Here is a 25,111-nt window from a genome sequence, read left to right as displayed (position 1 = left end):
GTGGAGGAGGACAAGCCCCTGCTGCGGTTCCTATGGAGAGAGAGGATCGGAGATGAGAACCCAGCCATCTACCAGTGGGAAGTACTCCCCTTCGGAACCACATGCAGCCCGTGCTGTGCTACATTTGCACTACAGAAACACGTCGCAGAGGACCCAGCAGCAGATGAAGAGGTCCGACACAGTGTGAAGAACAGTTTCTACGTGGACAACTGTTTACAAAGCGTTTCGACTCAAGAAGAAGCCGAGGCTCTCCTAATCAAGCTACGCGCCTCCCTGATCAAAGGCGGCTTTGATCTCAGGCAGTGGGCCAGCAGTGACCCGCACGTATTGCGCAGTCTCTCCCCCGCGGACAAGGCTGCCAGCAGCGAGACCTGGATGGCGACCATCCCAGGAGAAGCCCAAGAAATGACACTAGGACTAGTCTGGCGCTTCAAAACAGACTCGCTCCACTATAGACACAAACCCCTGACTCCAGAGCAGGGAAGGTCGACGGCGATACCGACCACAAGACGGAGTGTGTACAGAACACTCGCCAGACAATATGACCCGTTGGGATGTATTCTACCTTACACCACCAGGGCAAAGATGATTGTACGAGCACTATGGGACAAGGACCAGGGCTGGGACGACCCAATACCCGCACACCTTGCCTCCACATGGAGAGAGTGGGAGACGGAACTCCGCTCACTCCCAGGCGTCAATATACGCCGCAGCTACTTCCCACCCACGGTGAGGCCAGAGACATGCAAGATGGATCTACACGTCTTCAGCGACGCCTCCGAAGTAGCCTATGGATCGGTGGCCTACTTGCGTGCCCAAGAGAAGGGAGGCGAGATACACACTGCTTTCATCCTGGCTCGCTCAAGAATAGCCCCACGAAAGCAACAATCTATCCCGCGTCTAGAGCTCTGCGCAGCCCTAGCAGGAGCGCATCTAGCCACGTTAATCCAACATGAACTCACCATTCCGGTGCACAGAACAATCTTGTGGTCAGATTCCACGACAGTACTCACATGGATCAAGTCTGATTCATGCAGATACAAGGTCTTCGTGGGAGTCAGAGTCACCGAGATTCAAGAGTTAACAGAAGCAGCGAGCTGGCGGTATGTGGACACCAAACACAACCCAGCTGACGTCATCACCCGGGGAATGTCCCTGGATGACCTCACCCGTCGCAACATCTACAGTGACGGACCAGAATTCCTCAAGCTCCCGGAAGAAGAGTGGCCTACGCCCACCCCACGGGAAGCAAGTAAAGAGGAGGCTGAGAACAAGAAACCTATGTTCTGTGGACTGAGCACAGTCGCCTCCACAGACCCCAACATAGATGACTGCATTACCCTACAGAGTGCGCAGCTAAAGACATTCCTGTGGCACCACCCAGAGATTCAGTCCACCACTGACATTTCAGCAGCTGACTACGAAGAAGCAGAACTTCTTCTACTACAACGAGCCCAGAGAGACTCGTTCCCCGATGAGCTAGACTGTCTACAGGGAGGAAAGCCCGTCCCATCAGACAGCAGACTGCTCCACCTGGCACCCGAGAGTGACGCCCATAATCTCATCAGAGTGGGTGGTCGCCTGCGGAGAGCCCCCGATCTACCGGATGACATTAAGTACCCGATAGTCTTGAACAGCCGACACAAGGTCACAGAGCTGATCATAAAGAAATACGACGAGGATGTACACCACGCAGGAGCAGAGAGAGTCTTCGCGGAGATCAGACGTCGCTATTGGATACTTCAAGGAAGAGAAGCGGTGCGACGCTCCAGCGAACCTGTCTAGACTGCCGAAAGTGGCGCACGCAGCCCAGCATACCCCGGATGGCTGACTTACCCCCCTGTCGCCTCCGACTCGGCGACAAGCCATTCCACTCCACAGGCATGGACTGTTTTGGCCCGTTGTATATAAAGAGAGGAAGAGGAACCGAGAAGCGGTGGGGTATTGTATTCAAATGCATGACCACCAGAGCGATCCATATCGAACTCCTTCCGACCATGAGCACAGACTCATTCCTTATGGCCTTCCGAAGATTCACATCACGGAAAGGAAAACCGTCTACATTGTTGTCTGATCACGGGACAAACTTCAAAGGCGGAGAAAGAGAGCTGAGAGAGAGCTTCCAAGCTATGGGCCCAGAACTTAAGACCCACCTCGCTCCATCCCAGATTGACTTCCAGTTTAATCCCCCGAACGCACCCCACTTCGGTGGAACCTGGGAACGAGAAGTACGTTCTATAAAGACAGCCCTGTACGCCGTGCTTGGGGCCCAGACTGTGGCGGAAGAAGTCCTAATGACAGTCCTCACGGAGATCGAGGGAGTATTGAACTCCAAGCCCCTCGGCTACGTCTCCAGTGATGTAGCAGATGTCGACCCAGTCACCCCCAACACACTCTTAATGGGGCGGCTGGACCCCGCGCTACCCCAGACAATGTACAGGCCTGAAGAAGCGAACGGCCGAAGAATGTGGAGGTACAGTCAAGTACTGGCTGACAAGTTTTGGAGCAGCTTCCTACTTCACTACCTACCGTCTCTACAGACCCGCCAGAAGTGGGTAAAAGAGAGAGACAATTTGACAGAAGGAACAGTCGTCATGATTGTCGACCAGTCACTACCCAGAGCTATGTGGCCGGCTGGCCGATTGTCGACCAGTCACTACCCAGAGCTATGTGGCCGGCTGGCCGCGTAAGCAAAGTGATCACCGGTGCCGATGGCAAGGTCCGAGCAGCTGAAGTGCTCGTCCAAGGGCGAACTTACACACGACCCGTGGCGAGGCTAATAGAACTGCCCAGACTCCCAGACACTATCGATGATGACCATGACCCCATGACTTTGTGAGTTGACTGACCCTTACAGCGATTAAGTGCGGTTAATCTGTCTCTGCTTAGCTAATTAGGTGGGACTAATTAGGGGGCGGCTGTTGTGAAGGATCAGATTAAACCGAATATATATATTTATTTATGGATATATATTTAATAGTATTTGTATATCGTTTGATATCCCCTGTATATTCCTTGTACAATATGCACTGAATATCCCTTTAGTCTACTAACAGCCCATAATAGTTTCATTCTACCATTGGACGAGAACCTGGCGCCAGCAGCCATGCCCCTTGGTTCAAGTTCAATCGTGCCGACCAACATGTCGTGGCAAGCCCGGTTCCGCGTAGGAATACGTCTGGCGAAATACGAATGGTACTATTTGTTCACAGCGCATATATATATGGCGCAAGTAAAGTAGAACTTTCTTTTAGTCCATTAGTCCTTTACCCTCCAACCTAGTAACAGACGCGAAGCCTCACCCACGACGCACGTGTGGTGCAGTAAGGCCTACTTGGCCTCAGAATAGGCATTGAGACATCGTGTGGATTAATAGTTGAATTGTCATAGTTTGGCACTATACCGTCGAGTTGGACGTATTTCTATTAAGCTAATAATAGTCTATTATGTATGGTGCATCGTTCGGTTAGAGTTATAAAGTGAGCAGTACCCCCATCGTTCCTGACGTTATCTGGAGTCTTAACCAGGCTGGGCAGACCACGTGTGGTGCTTGCATCCGAGGAGCTCCGGGCCAGGACGAGTGGACCTGTACATTGGATTACTTTACCCGGACGACGGCGAGCCTTCCACGGCTTGGATTATCTACATGCTTTGGGTGCTTTGATTATTCCATGGATAACGGCCAACACTGCTGAGTGTTGGAACTACCCCCCGGAGAGGAGTCCAGGTGAGACGGCGCTCTACCCCAGTGAGGTCGCCTCACGTCTCTTCATCTGTGGACCGGCAGCTACCGTCCACCAGAGGGTCCAGCTGTATTCATCTGCGGTTCGAGGTTCTGTGGGCATCGTGTTCAGGACTCTGAATTCTCCCAAGAAATCGTCGGCCAGATGGGATACCGCCAGCGGCTCTTCTAACCCCCCCCTACTGTCTTACAACCAGCGGGACCCCCCCTTAGTGTATCCAGCTATAATCATTTAAGTACCATCGCTATAGTTCCCTAAAGAACCAGGTTGTATACTTACTCCCTGCGTAACCAGAGATTGGACATTCAATGTTGATTTACCTACGAATACTCATTTGCCTTACAAGTGCATTTCAAATCATAAATGTCATTAAGTGAACGTTGTATATACCCTTTGCTATATAAAATATTCGATTTATACATTTGTGTGGACTTCGTTTCATCAGGTGGGAAAGTGTTCATCATCATATCTATATCATGTACTGGATGGCCAGAAGTTAAAGTACAAGTGGTAGTGGTTTAATAATACCATACTTATCAATACAGTCAGGGAATTGTACCCCTCAGTTACAATTGTCGTGTGGCAGTGAAAGGGTTAACCTTCTGTATTGTCTTTCTGAATCTTTTTCCCTACTTTCCTCTCTCTCTCTCTCTCTCGCCAACAACTGTCACCTTCTCTCTCTCGCTCTCTCTCCAGCAACTGTCACCTCTTTTCCTTCCGTGACGCCTGCTGTGTTTTTTCACGCCAATCAAACCTGCCTTCTCTCCTTTTTTGATATTATAATATCACACACGCCCCCTTTCATTCTCTCTCTCTCTCTTTTTACTTTCCTCTTGTTCCCTCTCTTCCTCTCCAGCAACTGTCACCTCGTCTCCTTCCATGACGCACTCTGTTTTTCACACCAATCAAACCCGCCTTCTCTCCTTTTTTGAAATGTTCTCTCTCTCTCTCTCTCTCTCTCTCTCTCTCTCTCTCTCTCTCTCTCTCTCTCTCTCTCTCTCTCTCTCTCTCTCTCTCTCTCTCTCTCTCTCTCTCTCTCTCTCTCTCTCTCTCTCTCTCTCTCTCTCTCTCTCTCTCTCTCTCTCTCTCTCTCTCTCTCTCTCTCTCTCTCTCTCTCTCTCTCTCTCTCTCTCGGAGCTATTCATTTGAACATTCTGTGTGATGTCGATTCATCAACTCTATTCCATCAGGAATATTAATTTCCATTTTCTAAAGTCAAATCCCCCAAAACAATCAACTAGATCAATCAACCCACTGAGACGTGACACCTTGTTTGTTCCCGTCGGACTGAATCCCCATGTTATGTTTTAAAATCTTCTTTGAATGGTGTGCCCTTTTTCTTGAACGTTTACAAAAGGCTGACGCTGATGCTTTAGCAGTAAAGGACAGCTAATGAGAGACACACAGGAGAGAGACAGACAGACATCAGACAAAGAGGCAGACAAAAACGTCGAGGAGGTACATGAATACAGAGACACAAACAAAACAGAGGAGAGAAGAAGGGGGGCAAGTCACACATAGAAAGCCTTGGAACACAGAGTGCTGCTCCCATTGCCTTGACAGGACCGCTTCAGAGACGGGCACATTCAGGACAGCTACTGAGGGAGAGAGAGGAACAGGGGAGAGAGAGGAGAGAGAGGAACAGAGGAGAGAAAGAGGAGAGAGAGGAACAGAGGAGAGTGAGGAGAGAGAGGAACAGAGGAGAAAGAGAGGAGAGAGAGGAACAGAGGAGAGAGTGGAGAGAGAGGAGAGAGAGGAACAGAGAAGAGAGATAGGAGAGAGAGGAAAGAGAGAGGAGAGAGAAGAACAGAGGAGAGAGGAGAGAGGAACATAGGAGAGGGAGGAGAGAGGAGAGAGGAGAGAGAGAGGAGAGAGGGTAACAGAGGAGAGAGAGAGGAACAGAGGAGGGGGAGGAGAGAGAGGGGAGAGAGGAACAGAGGAGAGAGGAGAGAGAGGAACAGAGGAGAGAGGAGAGAGGAACATAGGAGAGGGAGGAGAGAGGAGAGAGGGGAGAGAGGGGAACAGAGGAGAGAGAGGAACAGAGGAGAGAGAGAGGAACAGAGGAGGGGGAGGAGAGAGAGGGGAGAGAGGAACAGAGGAGAGAGGAGAGAGAGGAACAGAGGAGAGAGAGGAACAGAGGAGAGAGAGGGGGGAGGAACAGAGGAGAGAGAGGAACAGAGGAGAGAGAGAGGAGAGGAACAGAGGAGAGAGGAACAGAGGAGAGAGATGAGATAGATGAGAGAGAGGAACAGAGGAGAGAGAGGAGAGAGTAACAGAGGAAGGCTATTTCAGGCAAAGATGACGCCTTTCAACGACCTAAAAACCAGAGTTGAATTTAGAAAAGTTAGGAGCCATCGGTCTACGTCGCTGACTGTACCCTGGAGGCCGAGGCAAGGTCACACGAAAGGTCAGTGAAGAGTCCTCCGACATGAACGGTGAGAGAGAGAGAGAGAGAGAGAGAGAGAGAGATAGAGATAGAGAGAGAGAGAGAGAGAGAGAGAGAGAGAGAGAGAGAGAGAGAGAGAGAGAGAGAGAGAGAGAGAAAGAGAGAGAGGGAGAGAGAAAGAGAGAGAGAGGGAGAGAGAGATTGTTTATGTGCATGCATGTGTGGTGGTGGTTGAGATCAAAGGCTACCATGAAAAAGGAAATGCTTTCAATTCATTAAAGCCACATCACCAGACCACTCTGAGGTTAATCAAATCAGTGGGAAGAGGCAGGGGTGACCCAGATGAATGCTATTAATGCAATTCGTACCAGGTCCTTCCATATTCATAAAGGAAAACGCTGATGTTATGAAGAGCGGGTAAAGTGAGTGATGAGGTTGGGGGGGGGGGGGGGGGCAAAGCACAATAGAGGAAGACAATTGAATGGGGGTGGGTTTGAAGATAGAGAAGAAAAAAAGAGAAATAAAGATGGAGGTGATTTTTCAGGGGTAAAAAAAGCTGATGTAATTGCTCACTAAAGCCCTCCACACAAATGTGTACATCCTGGCCGTCCCAGAAAGACATCTCCCCGTCGTGAACAAATTTGATGTGTCCTTCAGTGTGACCGGGTCAGATATGGCTGATAAAGTGCTGATCCAAGGAGTCATTGCAGTGTTGGCAGTAGTATCAGAGACATCTGGCCGTGGTCCTCTAGTGTTGGCAGTAGTATCAGAGACATCAGAGACAATGGGCCATGGTCCTCTAGTGTTGGCCGTAGTATTAACCCTTTCACTACCACACTACAGAAGGTTAATCCTTTCACTACAACATTACAAAGGGTTAACCGTCTGCAGTGTGGTAGTGAAAGGTTAACCTTCTGTAGTGTGGTAGACAATGGGCCATGGTACTGTGTAGTGTGGCTGGTGCCAAGATGCTACCCCTGAGTGACCAATGGGAACACAACACGTAATGACAGCATGCCTTGCAGCCCAGCGGTAAACACTGTAAACATTATGTCATACTTGAAAAGAAAGCTAAAAGCAGGCCAAGTGCACCGTAGATCCAGGGGGATATGTAAAGCAGGAGGCCTGTATAATTATGCCTTTTTATGTGTCACCTGGGACATAACCTATGATGACAGACCTCAAACAGAGAGAAATAGCAGAGCTACAGGATGAGCAAACTATACCAAAACCCTTTCTATACATGCATGTGAATCTGTTATGGGTTATCTGTGCCAGCCGTTTTAAGTTTGCAGCCTTGTGTCGCTCAGTATGACAGCAGAGAGCCAACTTGATGATTTTACTTTAGTCCCATAGTACAATCTGATATACATTGCACGGTCTACAGACACCTTAACCCTTTCAGCAGGGTTATAGTCAAGAAGACCACCTCGACTAAGACCCATCCCAGACAAGACTGAGTCAAGATGAAGACCAAGGCAGTCGAGTCGACACTGAGCTTGTGACTTTGACTTCAGCTTTCCATCTGATGAAAGGGGAAATCTGAAAGCTTTTGTTTTCATTTAAAAAAGGATTGGAAGCCAATCAAGACCAATACCCAAGATCAAAACGAGGTCCAAGACGAGACGGAGAAACTGGACGGACATCAGACTTTAGACGGGTCTCAGAGCTATAATATAACCTCTTGGAACATGCAAATGTTTTTGAAGCCTGTGTTTTAGTTTTTAGTTTTAGAAATAAGCATTAGCAATGGCAGCGTATGTCGATGGCTAGTCTCTTTCAGAATCACAAAGGAGCGGGTTTCCTCTCATTTCTATGATCTTAAACATCAAACATCAAAAACTGTGTCAGGCTTGTGGAAAGAAAACATGTTGTTCCTGTATTACAAGTACATGTAGGACTGCACTGCATATAATCTCCAGTAATTCAGTCTCACAAAAGCTTACTTTTCTTCAACGAAGTGAAATGATTGGCCAATATATGATTTCACTATATTAAATCACCCACACAAGACACACCACCAAGAAAAAACACTGAAAGAAGCTGACATGTATTTAATGAAATTATCACAAGATCACAAGAGTCAATACTGCATTCAATAATATGTTAATGAAATTACTTGTCAAGATGGAGATTAGGCTGCAGCCAATTTCTCATCAACCACAGTACTACATTTGTTGAGCTTCTGAAAACTCTGAACCTGAGCCCTATACGTGTGTGATCTTCTCCAAGCTTTTAGGCTGGGGCTGATCAGACCCCAAATCCTGCTCTCAGTCTAGTCATCCTCCCCCAGCTGTCCTAGCAGATGGCCCACGAGGCTACGCCCCTCCCTCTAACCCAATAGAGACACACACACACGCACACACACACACACACACACACACACGCACACACATATATACAGATGCACACATACACAACTCATTCAAAAGGCCCAGGTGACAAGGATAGAAAGTTAGACAGGGGGGTGAGAGGAGGGGGAGAAAGGGAAGGAGAGAGGAAAGGATAGAGGGAAGGAGAGAGGGGAGAGAGAGGGAAGGAGAGAGGGGAGAGAGAGAGGGAAGGAGAGAGGGGAGGAGAGAGGGGAGGAGAGAGGGGAGAGAGAGGGAAGGAGAGAGGGGAGAGAGAGGGAAGGAGAGAGAGATGGAGGGGAGAGAGTGGAGGAATGCACTCTGTGGAGGGAAGGAGAGGCGGATGTGAGACGACAGCAGACCAGACAGTCTGTCTTCTCCGCCTTTTCTGGTGAAAGACAGCTACTTTGAAGTCAGATTTTTCACCTTGCACCGCTAATGCCGACTTCACTGACCCAGTTTGGTATAAGTCTCTACTCCGACGCCTCTTTCAAGGCATGTTCTCTCCATCGCAACTACTTGGATTTGAGCATCCTCCATGTCAGACTTTGAAAGAAATCAAAGAGGCTAAAAGGAACGGGACTGTAATCACTCTATTAGAACCGTCCTCCTCCTCCACAGGCCATTCTCCAAACCGTCACGTAAAAGAGGAGACTTCTGCCAACTAAGATCAACTTTCCTTCACTTGGAAAGGCTGCTGTCTTTCCACAGGGTATTTATCGATTTCCGTCATGCCCGTGGAAGTTGGGCTAATGGGTTGAAAATGTGTTTATTGATGCATGAGAGAGACGTAGTAGCAGAATAATGTTTAAGAGGTGGATAGATACATTTAAAAGAACACGCCAACATTTGGTGAAATTAGATTATCATCTTTTCCAGAGAGAGACAAGAAGATAGATACCATAAGCAGATAGATACCCGTACATGTCAGCTTCCATTCATTGTGCTAAGCTAGGCTAACATGCAGCCAGATAGCTTTCTACTGAACGCACAGAGAGAAAACTGGTATCTATCTTCTTGTCTCTCTCTGGAGAAGACGGTAAGCTAATTTCCCAAAATGTTGGCGTGTTCCTTTAACATGATTCCCTCTAACTGGCGTCTGCCACTGTATTTGAACTTGGGTCAGCGGTGTAAAGACGACATTGGACTTTCTTAGATGACAGGTGATTTGTTTTTCCAAGTCAGTCATTACTGGGGAATTATAAATGGTAAATGAACTACAGTTATATAGCAATTTCTATCCAAAGCGCTTTACAACTTATGCCTCACATTCACCCATTCGTTCACATGCCAATGGTGGAGGCGACCATGCAAGGTGCCAACCTGCTCATCGGGAGGAGTTAGGGGTTAAGTGTCTTGCTCAAGGACACTTCGATACGCTGCCGGGAGGAGTGGGAATCGAACCTGGAACCTTCTAACTACCAGACGACTGCTCTACCTCCTGAGCTACTGTCGCCTCTTCACAATCGCAATAATATTCACAAGCAAGGTTTTTAAAGCCCCAATCTAGAATTTTTATTTTGATCATTATAGTTTACACAAACAATCTCCATTCTTATTCTATTTGGATTACGGGTCGGGCCTGTAATAAACACTAGATCTCAAGACCTCCTTCTGCATCATTTGAAAATCTTATACATTCGTCAATGACATCCACTCGTCAATTAGTCAACCAAATCATGTGATCATGTGTATTATTGTGTGTACTATTTTCGGCTCACATTTACTAACAAATCCCACGTTTGACGTAACTGTGATTTATCTGGCAAATAATAAATAGCTGCACTGACATTCATGTGAAAATCGGGATGACTTTCACATGACTCCCCCACAGTGTTAGACCTCATTTCCTGGCAGAAAGGAGGGGATATGAGATAAGTGTGTGTGTGTGTGTGTGTGTGTGTGTGTGTGTGTGTGTGTGTGTGTGTGTGTGTGTGTGTGTGTGTGTGTGTGTGTGTGTGTGTGTGTGTGTGTGTGTGTGTGTGTGTGTGTGTGTGTGTGTGTGTGTGTGTGTGCGTGCGTGCGTGCGTGCGTGCGTGTGTGTGTGTGTGTGTGTGTGTGTGTATTGTCATCCCCCTCACACATGCTTACACACACACTTCCCACACCACACTTATGCGGTTCGCCCCTTGACTTTGTCTCCCGAGTCTCCTTTTGATGAGGAGCCTGTAGGGGTCGTGACCCCCCTGCATTCACCCCCAGATGGTGGCACAAAGACAGGCGGAGGCCGGCACAGGCAGACGGCTCTCTCTCTCTTTCTCTCTCGCTCTCTCCTCTCTTGACGCCCGCCGCACCCCCTGCCAGGGCTAGGCAGCTGCCACAGGCAGTCCCCAGTGACCCCCCCCCCAATCCAAACTCATACCAAAAGCCAACCAAAAGCCTACGACTCTCACACACACACACACGAATGCTCGTAAAACCCACAAAAGCCTCACCGATGGGGACCCAGGATCAACTTACCAAAACCACCACCACCCCCTTAAAAAACACACACACACACACACACACACACACACACACACACACACACACACACACACACACACACACACACACACACACACACACACACACACACACACACACACACACACACACACACACACACACACACACACACACACACACACACACACACACACACACACACACACACACACACACACACACACACACACACACACACACACACACACACACACACACAGAGCCTGGTGTGGCGGGCGTCTGCCCTGCACTCGGAGCTCCTCCTGATGAAGCTAATCGACTGAAACACAAGAAAAATGTTCCGCCATGTTCCCACTGACTGTCTGTGATGGAAATAAATGGACTGCAGTTGATCCGTCTCAAACCCCACCCTCTATTCTTGATCCTCCAATTGCAACTATTGTGTGAAAGTTTGTCCAGTTACTATTAACCCTGCATATATCGGTATCAGTTGATATCGGTATCGGAAATTAAGAGTTGGACAATATCGGTATATCGGTATCGGTAAAAAAAACAATATCGAACATCCCTATTTTGCCAGTCATTTCAATAACCTATTCTGGATTCAACAATATATATATGCAACTGTTACAGTAAACCATACTGTACAGTACACTTCTGGAATAGGGGAGGGCTGCTACGCTGCATAACACATTGACTCATGTTGATTTACACCACCAGTTCTATTAAATGACGAGGGACTGCATTGGTTTGAATAAGGGACTGTGTTGTCTTTTAGGAACGAGCCGTATCGATTTAGACTAGAGATGAGATATAGAGAGTCGGCCTGGGAGGTATAGTGAATATGAAAGTACACCATCAAGTTATGAGTTTTTTTACTATCTCGTCCATGATATACACATATTGTAAAATAAATATATACATACTGTATATTTTAAAGTAAAAATGGATCAAATCTTTTTCCTTGTACACACATATATACACACACACACACACACGCATGCCCACTGACCACATCCTGTTTGATCTGACCGCTTGTGGGTGTTGCCATTCAAACTTGCCTGACAGTGATGAATGCTGGAGAGTGTGAATCAGATTCTTAAACAGTGTTGACAGATCAGATTGACACATGACAGTGATAAATGTCAGTGTGACCGACTCATTTCAGCGCCATATATTCACGGCAAGAAGCAGTGGGACAAGTATGACAGTGATAAATGCCAAGAATCCCTTTCACTTATTTGTCATGCTACATTAATAATAGACCGGCCCGCTCTCAATGAGACGGATTGAAGGTCAGCAGTGCCCCCGCTGAGAATAGTGTAGCTTGATAAACCGGAAACCTTAAAACGTTATTTTACATTCATAAAATATTCCACAATTGATATGTATATGTATCGTATATGTATATGTATATGTATATGTATATGTATATGTATATATATATGTATGTATTTGTAGTAAGGATTTATATTTACAAGGACAGATACAACTATAATCACATATTGGAAGCAACTGCCTGTTGTGTTGTCTCAGTACTTTAGCTAATGTGTAAGTACTGTGATACAATAAAAATAACCAATAACCAACAACCATCCTCGGAGCAGTGGTACACATATACATGGGGAGTTAGGTGCAGGGACTTGCACAGGACTTTAGAGGGGCAGGTGCTCAAAGGCTGAAAAGGGCACTATACCTGTGTGTGTTTTAACCAAGCGCGCGTAGCGTGCAAGCCCGATTTTTAAGGGCCCTTTTCGGGCTGGGGGGGGGGCCTTTTTATGCTTTTTGGTTTTTTTTTGGTGATCAAATATTGAATATTGACCTATAATAATCAATGCAGGAGCTCACTTATTCTTGAAAGACACTTTTATCACTGGCTTAAAAGGCCCATACATCTCCATAAATGTTCAGGGGGGAGGGAATAAGTGCTTACATTACAGACCCCAAGAAGTGCTGTATATTCTGTATTGTTTAATATAAATGCATTTTTTATTCCAATCCCGATTTGTATTTGAGATTCCCAAATCCCATCAGACTTGACTTCTTCGTGTCCCTCAGTGAGTGTAATACCAGCATTCAACTGTATGCGCCACAGCGGTTTCTATCATCATCATCATCATCACCACCCACGCTATGCATAACATATATAGGTCCGCGGAGAGGCACGCTGAGGAGGCCGTGCAAACTGCAATGGAATATGGGGCATCTCTCTCTCTTTACCTAATATTTTGATTCTATCCTGACATTTTTCAGTTGGAAGGGCAGTATGTGTAAAAAAGGGCACTTTTTTTATGAGGCTCAAAAAGGCAGGTGCTCAAGCACCCCTTGGGCTCTATGTGTGCACGTGCCTGGTTAGGTGCCCTTGCTCAGAGGCCAGGGCTGTACGCTAAGCTTTTTCACTAGGGGCACACTTGCCCCTAAATTAGAAATTTAGGGGCAAAAAATATGTTTTAGGGGCAAATTTTTAAATAACAATTTTACCATTATAGTGCAAAAAAATATGTTCCTCCTGCCTCATTACTGTGGTCCTTTTATTTAACATTTAAGTGCTTTTGTTGTCAGGTTTGTATCTTTTATAATGAACCAACTAGGGCTGGGCGATATGGCCTAAATATGATATCACGATATTTTCTGACCTTTCGGCGATACACGATACACATCACGATGTTTTTCTTTTTTACCCCAAACAATTCATTATGAGGCTTACCAAGACAGTATTTGAGTTTGCAAGCTAACATTAAAGACAAAATAAAATACCCATGCATTTAGCATTTTTATATTATATATTAGATTTAGATTATTGGATTATTAGATTATATATTGCATATATTTAGCAATGAGATATTATATGATTTAGATATGAAATATGATGAATTGAAAATGGGGGACCCTGATGTAAACAAGACAAAAGTCTTTCTCTGGTCTGCATCCCCTTAACAATTGTATGTATTGAGCTGTACTGTACCCATTCTGCAATATGTTAATAAAGTTTTAAATCAATCAATCAATCAATAGCATTTTAGCATTTTTATGAAACTACTGTATATTTGTATGTCTCTAAATGTTTTGATGAATTGAAAATGGAGGACCCTTATGTAAAAAAGCCGAAAGTCTTTCTCTGGTCTCTGGTTAACTACTATGGCGCGACCCCGGTCAGTCGCCTTTGGTTTAGCTCCGCGACGATTGTGCACATTTTTAGCTATTATGTTTGTTTTTTCGACTTTTTTTATTAAATCATCACTGGCGGGTATGTCATACGACCGCCAGACACTTATGGACCTAAACTCCGGACTCAAATTGGAGTTGGGAGACACTTTATGCCCAGAAGGGCTAACAGAAATCAAGCGGGAGAACGGCAACAAAGGAAACGGCAGAAAGAAACATAGAGGTAGACGAGGCGGTATCAGACTTAGATTAAAAAGATCTGCTTACCGTCCAGCAATTCCATCCATCTTTCGGGCGAATGCACGTTCGTTGGAGGGAAGGATGGACGACTTGAGAGCGAGGGTCCGATTCCAACGGGAGATGAGAGACGTTAATATCATGTGTTTCACTGAGACATGGCTCAAGCCAGCGACGCCGGACAACAGCGTCTCTCCATCGGACAATTTCACCGTCCTGAGAGCAGATCGCACGGCATCCTCTGGGAAGAGCGTCGGAGGTGGGGTCTGCATCCTCACGAACAATCTCTGGGTTAATCCCAAGGAAGTACATGTCCTCTCAAGTTCATGCTCCCCAGATATGGAACATCTCCAGATCCTGTGTCGCCCGTATCACCTACCCCGTGAGTTTACCGCGGTCATTTTATCCGTCGTGTATATTCATCCACAGGCAAATACCGGCAAAGCGCTGGGGGAATTACACGACCACATCAACAAACAGCAGATCAAGCACCCGGAAGCCGCGACGATAGTGACTGGTGATTTCAACCAGGCAAACCTGAAAAAAGTGATGCCGACTTTTTTTCAGCACATCGCCTGCTCCACAAGAGGGGGGAACACACTCGACCACTGCTACACCCCGTTCAGAGCTGCCTACAAGGCTGTAGCGGCTCCGCCACTGATGGGCTCTGTAAGCGCGAGCGATCACGACTCCATCTTTTTAATCCCAGCATACAAACAGAGATCACGCGAAGTCGTCGTGTCACGTGAGACAAAAAAGTGGTCTGACGAATCAGAGGCCGAGCTCCGTGACGCGTTCAAGGATACAGACTGGGACATGTTTGAAGGAAGCGCCAGTGACGTCAGCGAGTATGCTGATACCGTTGTAAGCTACATAACTACAGTGGCAGACGGCATTGTCCTCACAAAGACGGCGCGGGTTTTCCCAAACCAGAAACCTTGGGTGGACAGCACTATAAGAACAGCCCTAAACTCACGCACCACGGCTTATAACCTGGGCAGAGAGTCAGGAAATATGGAAGAATACAAGGCTTCAGTCTACACTCTGCGCAAGGCTGTTAAACTTGCTAAGAGGACATATGCTGAGAAACTGGAGACACAAATGGCACAAAACGACACAAGAGGCTTGTGGAGGGGACTGAAGACAATAACTGACTACAAAGTCAGCGCCCCCTCAATGGAGAGCGACGACGCCTCTCTAGCGGACAAACTCAACTCCTTCTACGCTCGGTTCGGTGTAGACAGTGTCGCCGCTAGCCCTCTGGCTAGTGACGTCACTGGCGCACCGGCTGTTGTGGAGGGGGGGGGGCAACCGCGGGGGGGCGGGGGCGCTCTCTCGTTGTCGGAACACAGTGTGAGAAGAGCATTTATGCAGGTGAACACCAGGAAGGCTGCAGGCCCAGATGGTATAACAGGACGCATACTTAAGTCCTGTGCAAACCAGCTTGCCCCGGTGTTCACCGCCATATTTAATCAATCCCTGGCGGAGTCAGTAGTCCCTGCCTGCTTCAAGATGTCTACCATCATCCCTGTACCGAAGAAACCCTCCCCAACATGTCCAAATGATTACAGACCGGTGGCACTCACCTCTGTGGTCATGAAATGTTTCGAGAGGCTGGTCAAGGACCACATTTGTGCCTCTCTCCCCAGTGATATGGACCCTATGCAATTTGCATACAGGACAAACAGGTCCACTGATGACGCGGTCTCCCAGGTACTGCACAGCACTCTCTCCCACCTTGACCGTCAGAAGGGGGGCTATGTGAGACTGTTGTTCATTGACTACAGCTCAGCGTTCAACACCATAGTCCCCACCAGACTGGTGGACAAGCTGATCGAGCTAGGCCTGAGCTCCGCCCTGAGCGCCTGGGTACTGGACTTTCTGAGTGAAAGACCCCAGGCGGTCAGGGTGGGGGGTCAGACCTCCAACACCATCACCCTGAGCATCGGGTCCCCCCAGGGCTGTGTTCTAAGCCCCCTGCTGTACTCACTCTACACACACGACTGTGTGGCCAAGTTCAGCTCCAACTCCATTGTGAAGTTCGCCGACGACACGGTGGTGGTGGGGCTGATCTCGGACAACGACGAGAAGGCCTACCGGGAGGAGGTTGAGGTACTGGAACGTTGGTGCCAGGACAACAGCCTGCTCCTGAACATTGGTAAAACCAAGGAGCTGATCGTGGATTATAGGAGAGGACAGCGGGAGACACACACACCACTGAGGATTAACGGGGCTACCGTGGACAGGGTGAGCAGCTTCAAGTACCTGGGGGTCCACATCTCAGAGGACCTGACATGGTCAACACACATAGGCACAGTAGTAAAGAAAGCGAAGCAGCGCCTCTACCACCTGAGACAGTTAAGGAAGTTCAGAGTATCGGGGAAGATACTCCAGTCCTTCTACTCAGGAGCTGTAGAGAGCATCTTGACCGGAAACATCACTGCCTGGTATGGGAACAGCACGGCACAGGACAAGAAGGCCCTACAGAGTGTGGTGCGCTCAGCCGAGCGTACCACGGGTATTGCGCTACCTCCCCTGCAGGCTCTATACAACAAGAGGTGCAAATCCAGAGCCTGCAGGATAATGAAAGACCCCCACCACCCCAATAACAGCCTGTTCCAGCTGCTGAGGTCAGGCAGACGCCTGCGAATTCTAGAGACTAAGACGGAGAGGCTTAGGCTAAGCTTCTTCCCCCAGGCCATCAGAGCCTTGAACAATGAACATTGAGAGACACAGAAACTGAACTATCCACACACAAGTACATACACGACACGCACGCTGAGCACGCTCACACACTAGCAGCCACTTTAACACTCATGCCGCACACACGCACACTTATGGCCAGAGGAAAGGCCACTTAAAGTAGTATAACATCAGGAACAGTGTATTGCACTACTAAAGCTAACTAGCATGTCCTATATGCTCTGTAAATACTAATGTACAGATACCGAGATGGCACACCATGTACCTGTTTATTGCACTGTTTTATTGGATTCTATTAATATGTTGTACCACTGTATTTTTATTGGATTCTATTATATGTTGTACCACTGTATTGCACATCGTCGCGGGCAAGACCAGCCGCATTTCATTGTATACCTGTATGCCGTGACAATTAAAACTCTTGAATCTTGAATCTTGAATCTTGAATCCTCCTGTACTGTATTGTACCCATTATGCAATCTGTTAATAAAGTTCTCATTCATTCATTCTGACGGAAAAACAGAATAATTTTGATTGACAGTAGAGTCTGCCAATTACGTCACAACGCTTGCACCCGCCCTGCTGTTCTTAGCACCAATCGGCAAGCGCATTCGTTTTTGACTTCCTGAATGCCCTGTGTGTGTTGACAACAACACAGCTACATTAGCTCCCCGCGGCCCACGAGTAGGAGACCAGTGCTCTGCAGGATGACTAAATGAGGCATAATGATTTTACCTCAACGAATGTTATAATAAAAGCCTTTCCATACATCGGTCTGATTGAAAACTTTATTAACAGACCGTGGAATGGGCATATCTCAGCACGGGCTGAGATATGAACGAGTAACGTGTGGACCAGATTGACGCGACACAAGGTTTACACAACAGCCCCCATCCCTTGTTTTATTGTATTTGTACCTGTACTACCTGCTGTCAGCTGTTTATCTCTCTCTGTGAGCTTGATTAGCTCACGTTAGCTGGCGTTAGCTCCGCGGCTAACCCTGAACTAAATCAATGACTAAAGCATTTCGAGTAGTTTTCACTGCACATAGAAGCAGCCAAACAGCGGGAGAATTTCGGGAGCATATGGCCAAAACACAGTTAGGAACCATCGATTCCCATCCCTACTACTAACTTTACTTTTCTTCATAGCTAAATCAGACAGTCAGCCAGTCTATCAGAGTGAGTGCTCAGTTGATTTTCCCCGCTGATCATACCTGAGTGCTCAGCGTCATCACACGCCTTGGATCATTTAGGAGTGCAATGCGAATGCAAGGCTTGAAATCCCTACTCGCAAGCCCGCCCCCAAATATTATTTACCAATCGCAACGGCCAATTAAAGGGGCAATTTGCGATGAGATCATCGCAGCGTACAGCCCTGGAGGCACGTCGACAGTATCGGCAATGCGGATTGAACTGGCAACCCTTCGATTACCAGACGGCCTCTCTCTAATCAGCCTGCCGTGTGTGTGTGTGTGTGTGTGTGCGTGTGCGTGTGTGTGTGCGTGCGTGCATGCGAGCGCGTGCGTGTGTGTGTGTGTCAGTAGTGGTGATGTCACTGTGATGTCATCATTAGAGGCCCACAGACCGTGTGAAGTGGTCCACCATGGTGCCCAGCAGCTCGCCCACGCGGTCCTGGTTGGGACACAGGTCTCCCGTCTGGAGGCACAGCAGGAGGTCGTCCTGGGACGACGTGTGCAGCGCCACCATCTGGTCGACTCCGCTGGTCACACTCAGCCCCGTCACCTGCAGGGGGGGGCAGAGCGGGGTGACACGGCCATGCGGTCAGTCATAATCACACGTGGTGATTTTATTCTTTTTAAGTCAGGTATGTGGACTAAGGATAATTCCTTACAGCAGAGATTCTTGACCTTTTTCAAGGACCCTCAGAATTGTAAATGGTAACTGGCTGCATTTATATAGCGCTTTTTATCCAAAGAGCTTTACAATTTGTTCCTCACATTTTACCCATTCACTCACACATTCACACACCGATGGTAGAGGCAACCATGCAAGGTGCCAACCTACTCATCAGGAGCAATTTCGGGGTTAAGTGTCTTGCTCAAGGACACTTCGACACGCTGCCCGGGAGGAGTGGGAATCGAACCGGGAACCTTCAGATTACCAGACGACTGCTCTACCTCCCGAGCCACTGTCACATGTGCACTGATGCCAGTTAATTTCACTGAACAGTATGCTATACCATATAGACTTAAGACCATTAGGTTAGGCTCTGTTATGGCTCTCCATTGAAGAGATCTAACATGCTCCTATAGACATTTGGTATTTTATTCTACTATCAGGGATGTTTTCCAATACTAATATTGTGTTTTAGCCTGGCTATATCGGTCACAGACACACGTCACACATACACCTCCACTGCATGTCACAGAGCAGCACAGAGCAGAGCAGCACAGAGCAGCACGTCACAGAGCAGCACAGAGCAGCACAGAGCAGAGCAGAGCAGAGCAGCACAGAGCAGCACAGAGCAGAGCAGCACAGAGCAGAGCAGCACAGAGCAGCACAGAGCAGAGCAGCACAGAGCAGAGCAGAGCAGCACAGAGCATTATGACACAGCGTAGCATGGCACAGAGTAGCATGGCACAGAGTAGCATGGCACAGAGTAGCATGGCACAGAGTAGCATGGCACAGAGCAGCATGACACAGAGCAGCATGGCACAGAGCATTATGACACAGCGTAGCATGGCACAGAGTAGCATGGCACAGAGTAGCATGGCACAGAGCAGCATGGCACAGAGTAGCATGGCACAGAGCAGCATGGCACAGAGTAGCATGGCACAGAGCAGCATGGCACAGAGTAGCATGGCACAGAGCAGCATGGCACAGAGCATTATGACACAGCGTAGCATGGCACAGAGTAGCATGGCATGGAGCAGCATGACACAGAGCAGCACGGTACCAATCCACTCCCTCACCTGGGACCAATGAATATAGGTCAGACACCTTTCTCCCAACAGCCCCGTCGCCATCCCTCCGTCCATCTATCCATCCCTCCTCCCTTCATCTCCACCCACCTCCCTCCTCTCTGACCTGGGTCACTGTCATTCACATGAATGCTTTAATGCCATAACATTACTACTGCAGTAAGTGTACTGAAGGTGACAGCGTGTCATAGTTTAGGATATTGTTGAGTTGTGTGTGTTTTATCTTCCTTCAGAATTGTAAATGGTAACTGGCTGCATTTATAAAGCGCTTTACAATTTGTTCCTCACATTTTACCCATTCACTCACACATTCACACACCGATGGTAGAGGCAACCATGCAAGGTGCCAACCTGCTCATCAGGAGCAATTCAGGGTTAAGTGTCTTGCTCAAGGAAGGACACTTCGACACGCTGCCCGGGAGGAGTGGGAATCGAACCGGGAACCTTCAGATTACCAGACGACTGCTCTACCTCCCGAGCCACTGTCGCCCCCCCATGTGATGATCAGAAGAGTCGCTCGTATATATATTTTCTAATTGGCCTTAAAGTGGAAAGGAAGCAGTGCGATAAATACATATTCATAGCATCACATTAGTATTTAGATAAGCCACAGAAGAAATCACGTTATAAAAATAAGCAGTTTCTAAGAAAAAACGATTTGTTGTGTGCATTTCTGAAGCATTTAGCATTATGGGCGCGGCCATTTTGTTGCTGACGTCATGCCGCTGGTTGGGTCTGGCTCTAGTATACACCTGTTGGTTAGATGCAGCTCCCTGCATTCTACTGACCACCTGAGGAGACTTGCACGCAGTAGCACACTGACCTCCAGAGGCTGTAGTTTGCAATGGATCTGGACGAAGTGGACAGACAGTTAGAGGTTCATAGAAACCCAATTGCCTATGCATTTGAGCCAATTAGAGCAACACCAGTGAGACGTGCTCCTCCTGTCGAGCCGGACGAGTCTGACGATGGAGAGAATAACATGCCTGAAGATGGCCGCGTTGGGAACACTGCATGGTGCCGTTGTGGATATTGCATCCCAATGGAAACAGTTGTTGAAAGCGTGTGCTGCCAAGATGACCACATGGCTAACTTGGAGCATCTCATATTCGACTACTGCTGCATAACAAAAAGTCCAACATATAGGATGTTGTTTCTGGAGAGAGATGTGCTGGAAGTGTCCATGTTGTCCTTGAAGGATGTCCGAGCAGAGACGCTGGAACGGCCGATTAGTAGCAGGTAAGAACGCAAGATTATGCATAATAACGGTAGCTAACGTCAGACAGTAGCTAACCTGAATGAATGAATGATCAAATTGTTTGGACCAAGAAAGAATTAAAAACGCATTGCAAGGAGAACAGAGGTTATTTGTTGTGTATACCTATTAGGATGCTAGATCCTAATGCGAAACACTGATCCAACACCCCTTATTATACCTCTCGCTCTTTTGCGGTACAAGCGCGTCTTTGAGCTCTGTCTCTCCGGCGCAGGGCTGACGCTGGTTGAACTACCTGGGCTGGTCTGTCCGTCTCTCCTGCACTATAGCCACTGAAGTCGAAGACCGAGGGAACCGCATCAGGCTTCAGCTTATTAGTGGTCTTCTGGACAAACCTCCCATCCTCTTCAAAGCCCCCCTCAACAACATAATCCGAGGCAATGAAATGTTGCCCGCAGATCCTCGTCCACTGTCCAACAGGTGGATCGCGCCGCTTCAGTGCAGCCAGCCAACGCGCCAATAAAAGTGTTTTTTTCACTGGTAATTGGTGGAAATGAACCACCGTTCCTCTCTCTTTCATGCGGTAATATTCGTTAGAACAGCCGGGAGCCGTACAAAAAGCACCACCGCTGTCCCGATGTTTGGTAGGCAACATCTTGTTTACAGACAATTCATGTCCATCCATAGCCATCTAACCAACAGTGTATACTAGGAGCCAGACCCAACCAGCGGCATGACGTCAGCAACAAAATGGCGGCGCCCATGTTGAAAAACAGTGATATTATATTATATTTTTCAGACAAATAAGATAGATTTCACATTTGATTATAGAACCCTGTCTTACACAAGGTACACAACAAACAAACTAGGATCACATTGCTCACTCGCTTCATTTCCACTTTAACTTCTACCGATTGCATGTTTCTGGGGAGAACCTGGAACCCCCCTCAAGGACCTCTTGTTGAGGACCACTGCCTTCCAATGAATATACCATTAATATAGTAATGTGGGAAATCTTGGAGAGTACAACATTAGGGGGATAATGGGACGTGTCTGAATATGAATTATGGTAAGTACAACACTGTCCCATACAACTCACTGTTTGTTCCCCCTGATACAGTATATGGCTATGTTTATCCAGGATACAAAAAAGCAGGTTATGAGTGACGTCAGTGGATTATTTCTATCTAGAGAATGTGAATAATTCAGCCCACGGCGCACGTGGACATGTACAGTAAATTCGGTCATGAGTTGTGGCCCAGTTGGAAAAACACACACACATTTATTGTGCCTGGGGGAGGGGGGGAGGGGGGGAGAGATGAGATAGAGAGACGAGAGGTAGAGGAGATGAGAGAGACGAGAGGAGAGAGAGGAGATGAGAGAGAGAGAGAGAGAGAGAGAGAGAGAGAGAGGGGGGGGGAGAGGGTGAGAGAGAGTGTGAGAGAGAGAGAGAGAGAGAGAGAGAGAGAGAGGAGAGAGAGAGAGAGAGAGAAGAGAGAGGGAGAGAGAGAGAGAGAGAGAGAGAAATAGAGAGAGAGAAAATAGAGAGAGAGAAATAGAGAGAGAGAAATAGAGAGAGACAGAGGGGGGGGTAGAGAGTGAGAGAGAGAAAGAGGAGAGAGACAGAGGGGGGGAGAGAGAGTGAAAAAGGTAGAGAGAGAGGGTGGGAAGAGAGAGAGAGAGATGACTCTGTACTAAGCCTCCTACAGCTGGCTGGGATGAGCCCACAACAAACTGCAGGTTAATCCGGTGGGCCGACATGGACTACCCTGGTGGTGTCCAGCCCGCAGGACCAGGACGACCTGTCCTTCAGAAGAACACGGCTGAGGTTGAGGTTATAACCCCCACCACCTGTCATAACAGACAAGTGCTAGATGGTCAACTTGCCAACATACTATTCTAAATGGACACAAGATTATTTTCTTGTTCCAGTGTTGGCTAATATTAATGGTTGACGGGAAAATAACACATTTAACACTCTCACAAGCGTTTCTTCATGAAACAAAATACCTAGTTCCAAGATATTTGCCTTCGGTCTGAGAGAAGCATCAACCATCAGAAATACAGGAGGGCTGTTGTATTCTGTTGTGGACGATTAAAGCTTTAGTTTGCATGTTGTGGTGTGGCTTAAAGTACTTTTGTTAATGGTCATGTGCTGCCTGTCTGAAGCGGCCCAGCTCACTCAGAACACAGAACTCTGTATATGGGACTTGGTAAGTCAGCTATATGGGACTTGATACGTCAGTTATATGGGACTTGGTAAGTCAGCTATATGGGACTTGGTAAGTCAGCTATATGGGACTTGGTAAGTCAGCTATATGGGACTTGATTACGTCAGCTATATGGGACTTGGTAAGTCAGCTATATGGGACTTGATACGTCAGCTATATGGGACTTGGTAAGTCAGCTATATGGGACTTGATACGTCAGCTATATGGGACTTGGTAAGTCAGCTATATGGGACTTGATACGTCAGCTATATGGGACTTGGTAAGTCAGCTAATATGGGACTTGATACGTCAGCTATATGGGACTTGGTAAGTCAGCTATATGGGACTTGGTAAGTCAGCTATATGGGACTTGGTAAGTCAGCTATATGGGACTTGGTAAGTCAGCTATATGGGACTTGGTAAGTCAGCTATATGGGACTTTGTAAGTCAGCTATATGGGACTTGGTAAGTCAGCTATATTGGACTTGGTAAGTCAGCTATATGGCTGTGCTTCGTTTACTCTACTGGCACATATTTTATACCAACTGATATCAAAATAATCCAAACGATCCCTTAAAGGTCCCATGCAATATAAATGGCTTTTTTCAGTGTTTAGCATTGTTTTATAGTAATAGGGGTTAGTATCAATGGGTCTGTGTCTCTAATTACCATATTGGCGGATTCCTCTAATTCAGTTGAGACAATTTCCTCCCTCCATTGAATTAGGTCATTGTGATTTGACTCGCAAGGTGACGTAATAAGGAGCTGGTGGAGCTGATTGTGATCTGATTGTCTCTGTGGTTGGAGGTTGACAGCGACAGCAGAGCGAGTGGAAATATCTTCACTTCCTCAAACAGAGCGAGGCAAACAACGAGCAGCGAGAGAGACGGAGAGAGAGAGATAGAGAGACAGGAGCTTCTGTCATGGAAACAAAACCGTGCACGGGGAAGCAGTGGCACACACGCATTTACACACACAACCAGAACCGCGCGGGGAAGCAGCAGTGGCACACACTCATTTACACACACAACCTGGACCACGCGGGGAAGCAGTGGAGAGATAACTTTATGCTCCGTGTCCCTCTCTCTCTCCCTCTCCTCCCTCTCTCCCCTCTCCCCCTCTCTCTCTCTCTCTGTCTGCCAGTCGCAGACTGTGGGTGACTCTCACTCAAAGCGCTTATGGGCGGAACCCATCCAAAAATAGCCTGAAATCCTGAGGCTGAAAAATTATGCTTTTGAGTACTTGATCAAAAATATAAAAAAAAAATCTTTGAAAAAAACCTTTCTGATGTGTTCCATAGACTCTCAGGAATTGTGTAAAGTTGCCCAAATAGTGCAAGGAATAGCAATGCATGTCCCCTTTAAGTATAAACAATGAGTCTATGCAACACTTCAACTCACCATCATTAGATAATTAGGTTTGAACACAAGCGTACGCTGTTCTTTATCTGAAGGTTAGACCACAGAATTGTGAACCACAATGTCATTGTGGACGTTTCAGGCAAGGATCCCACAGAAAGATGATAATCAATAACACTGAATGATTGCCCACCCCGGCTCGTTCTCAGTGGAGTACAGTCGGTGTTGAACTCATGTGCTGTACAACAATAGAGGAACACGCTGCACTACCTTTTCCCAACGTCCTCCTGATCCAGCTCTCATCCTGGTGTTTCAGCACAGTGCTTAATGATATCAGCTATCTTTAGCCT

General features: G+C 47.4%; 1 protein-coding gene across 1 annotated transcript in view; it reads right to left on the bottom strand.

Moving 5' to 3' along the window:
- The window catches only part of myo1g (myosin IG), a 106,048-nt gene that overhangs the window by 30,103 nt on the left and 50,834 nt on the right, over positions 1 to 25,111 (bottom strand). Inside the window, 1 exon segment of the mRNA XM_084313662.1 lies at positions 18,621 to 18,778. Coding sequence (XP_084169788.1) covers positions 18,621 to 18,778 — 158 coding nt within the window.

This window comes from Notolepis coatsorum (genome assembly GCF_963971535.1).
Source record: "Notolepis coatsorum genome assembly, chromosome: 4".
NCBI lineage: Eukaryota > Metazoa > Chordata > Actinopteri > Aulopiformes > Paralepididae > Notolepis > Notolepis coatsorum.
The sequence above is the reverse complement of the archived record's forward strand: the minus strand, read 5'-3'. Positions and strand labels throughout refer to the sequence as shown.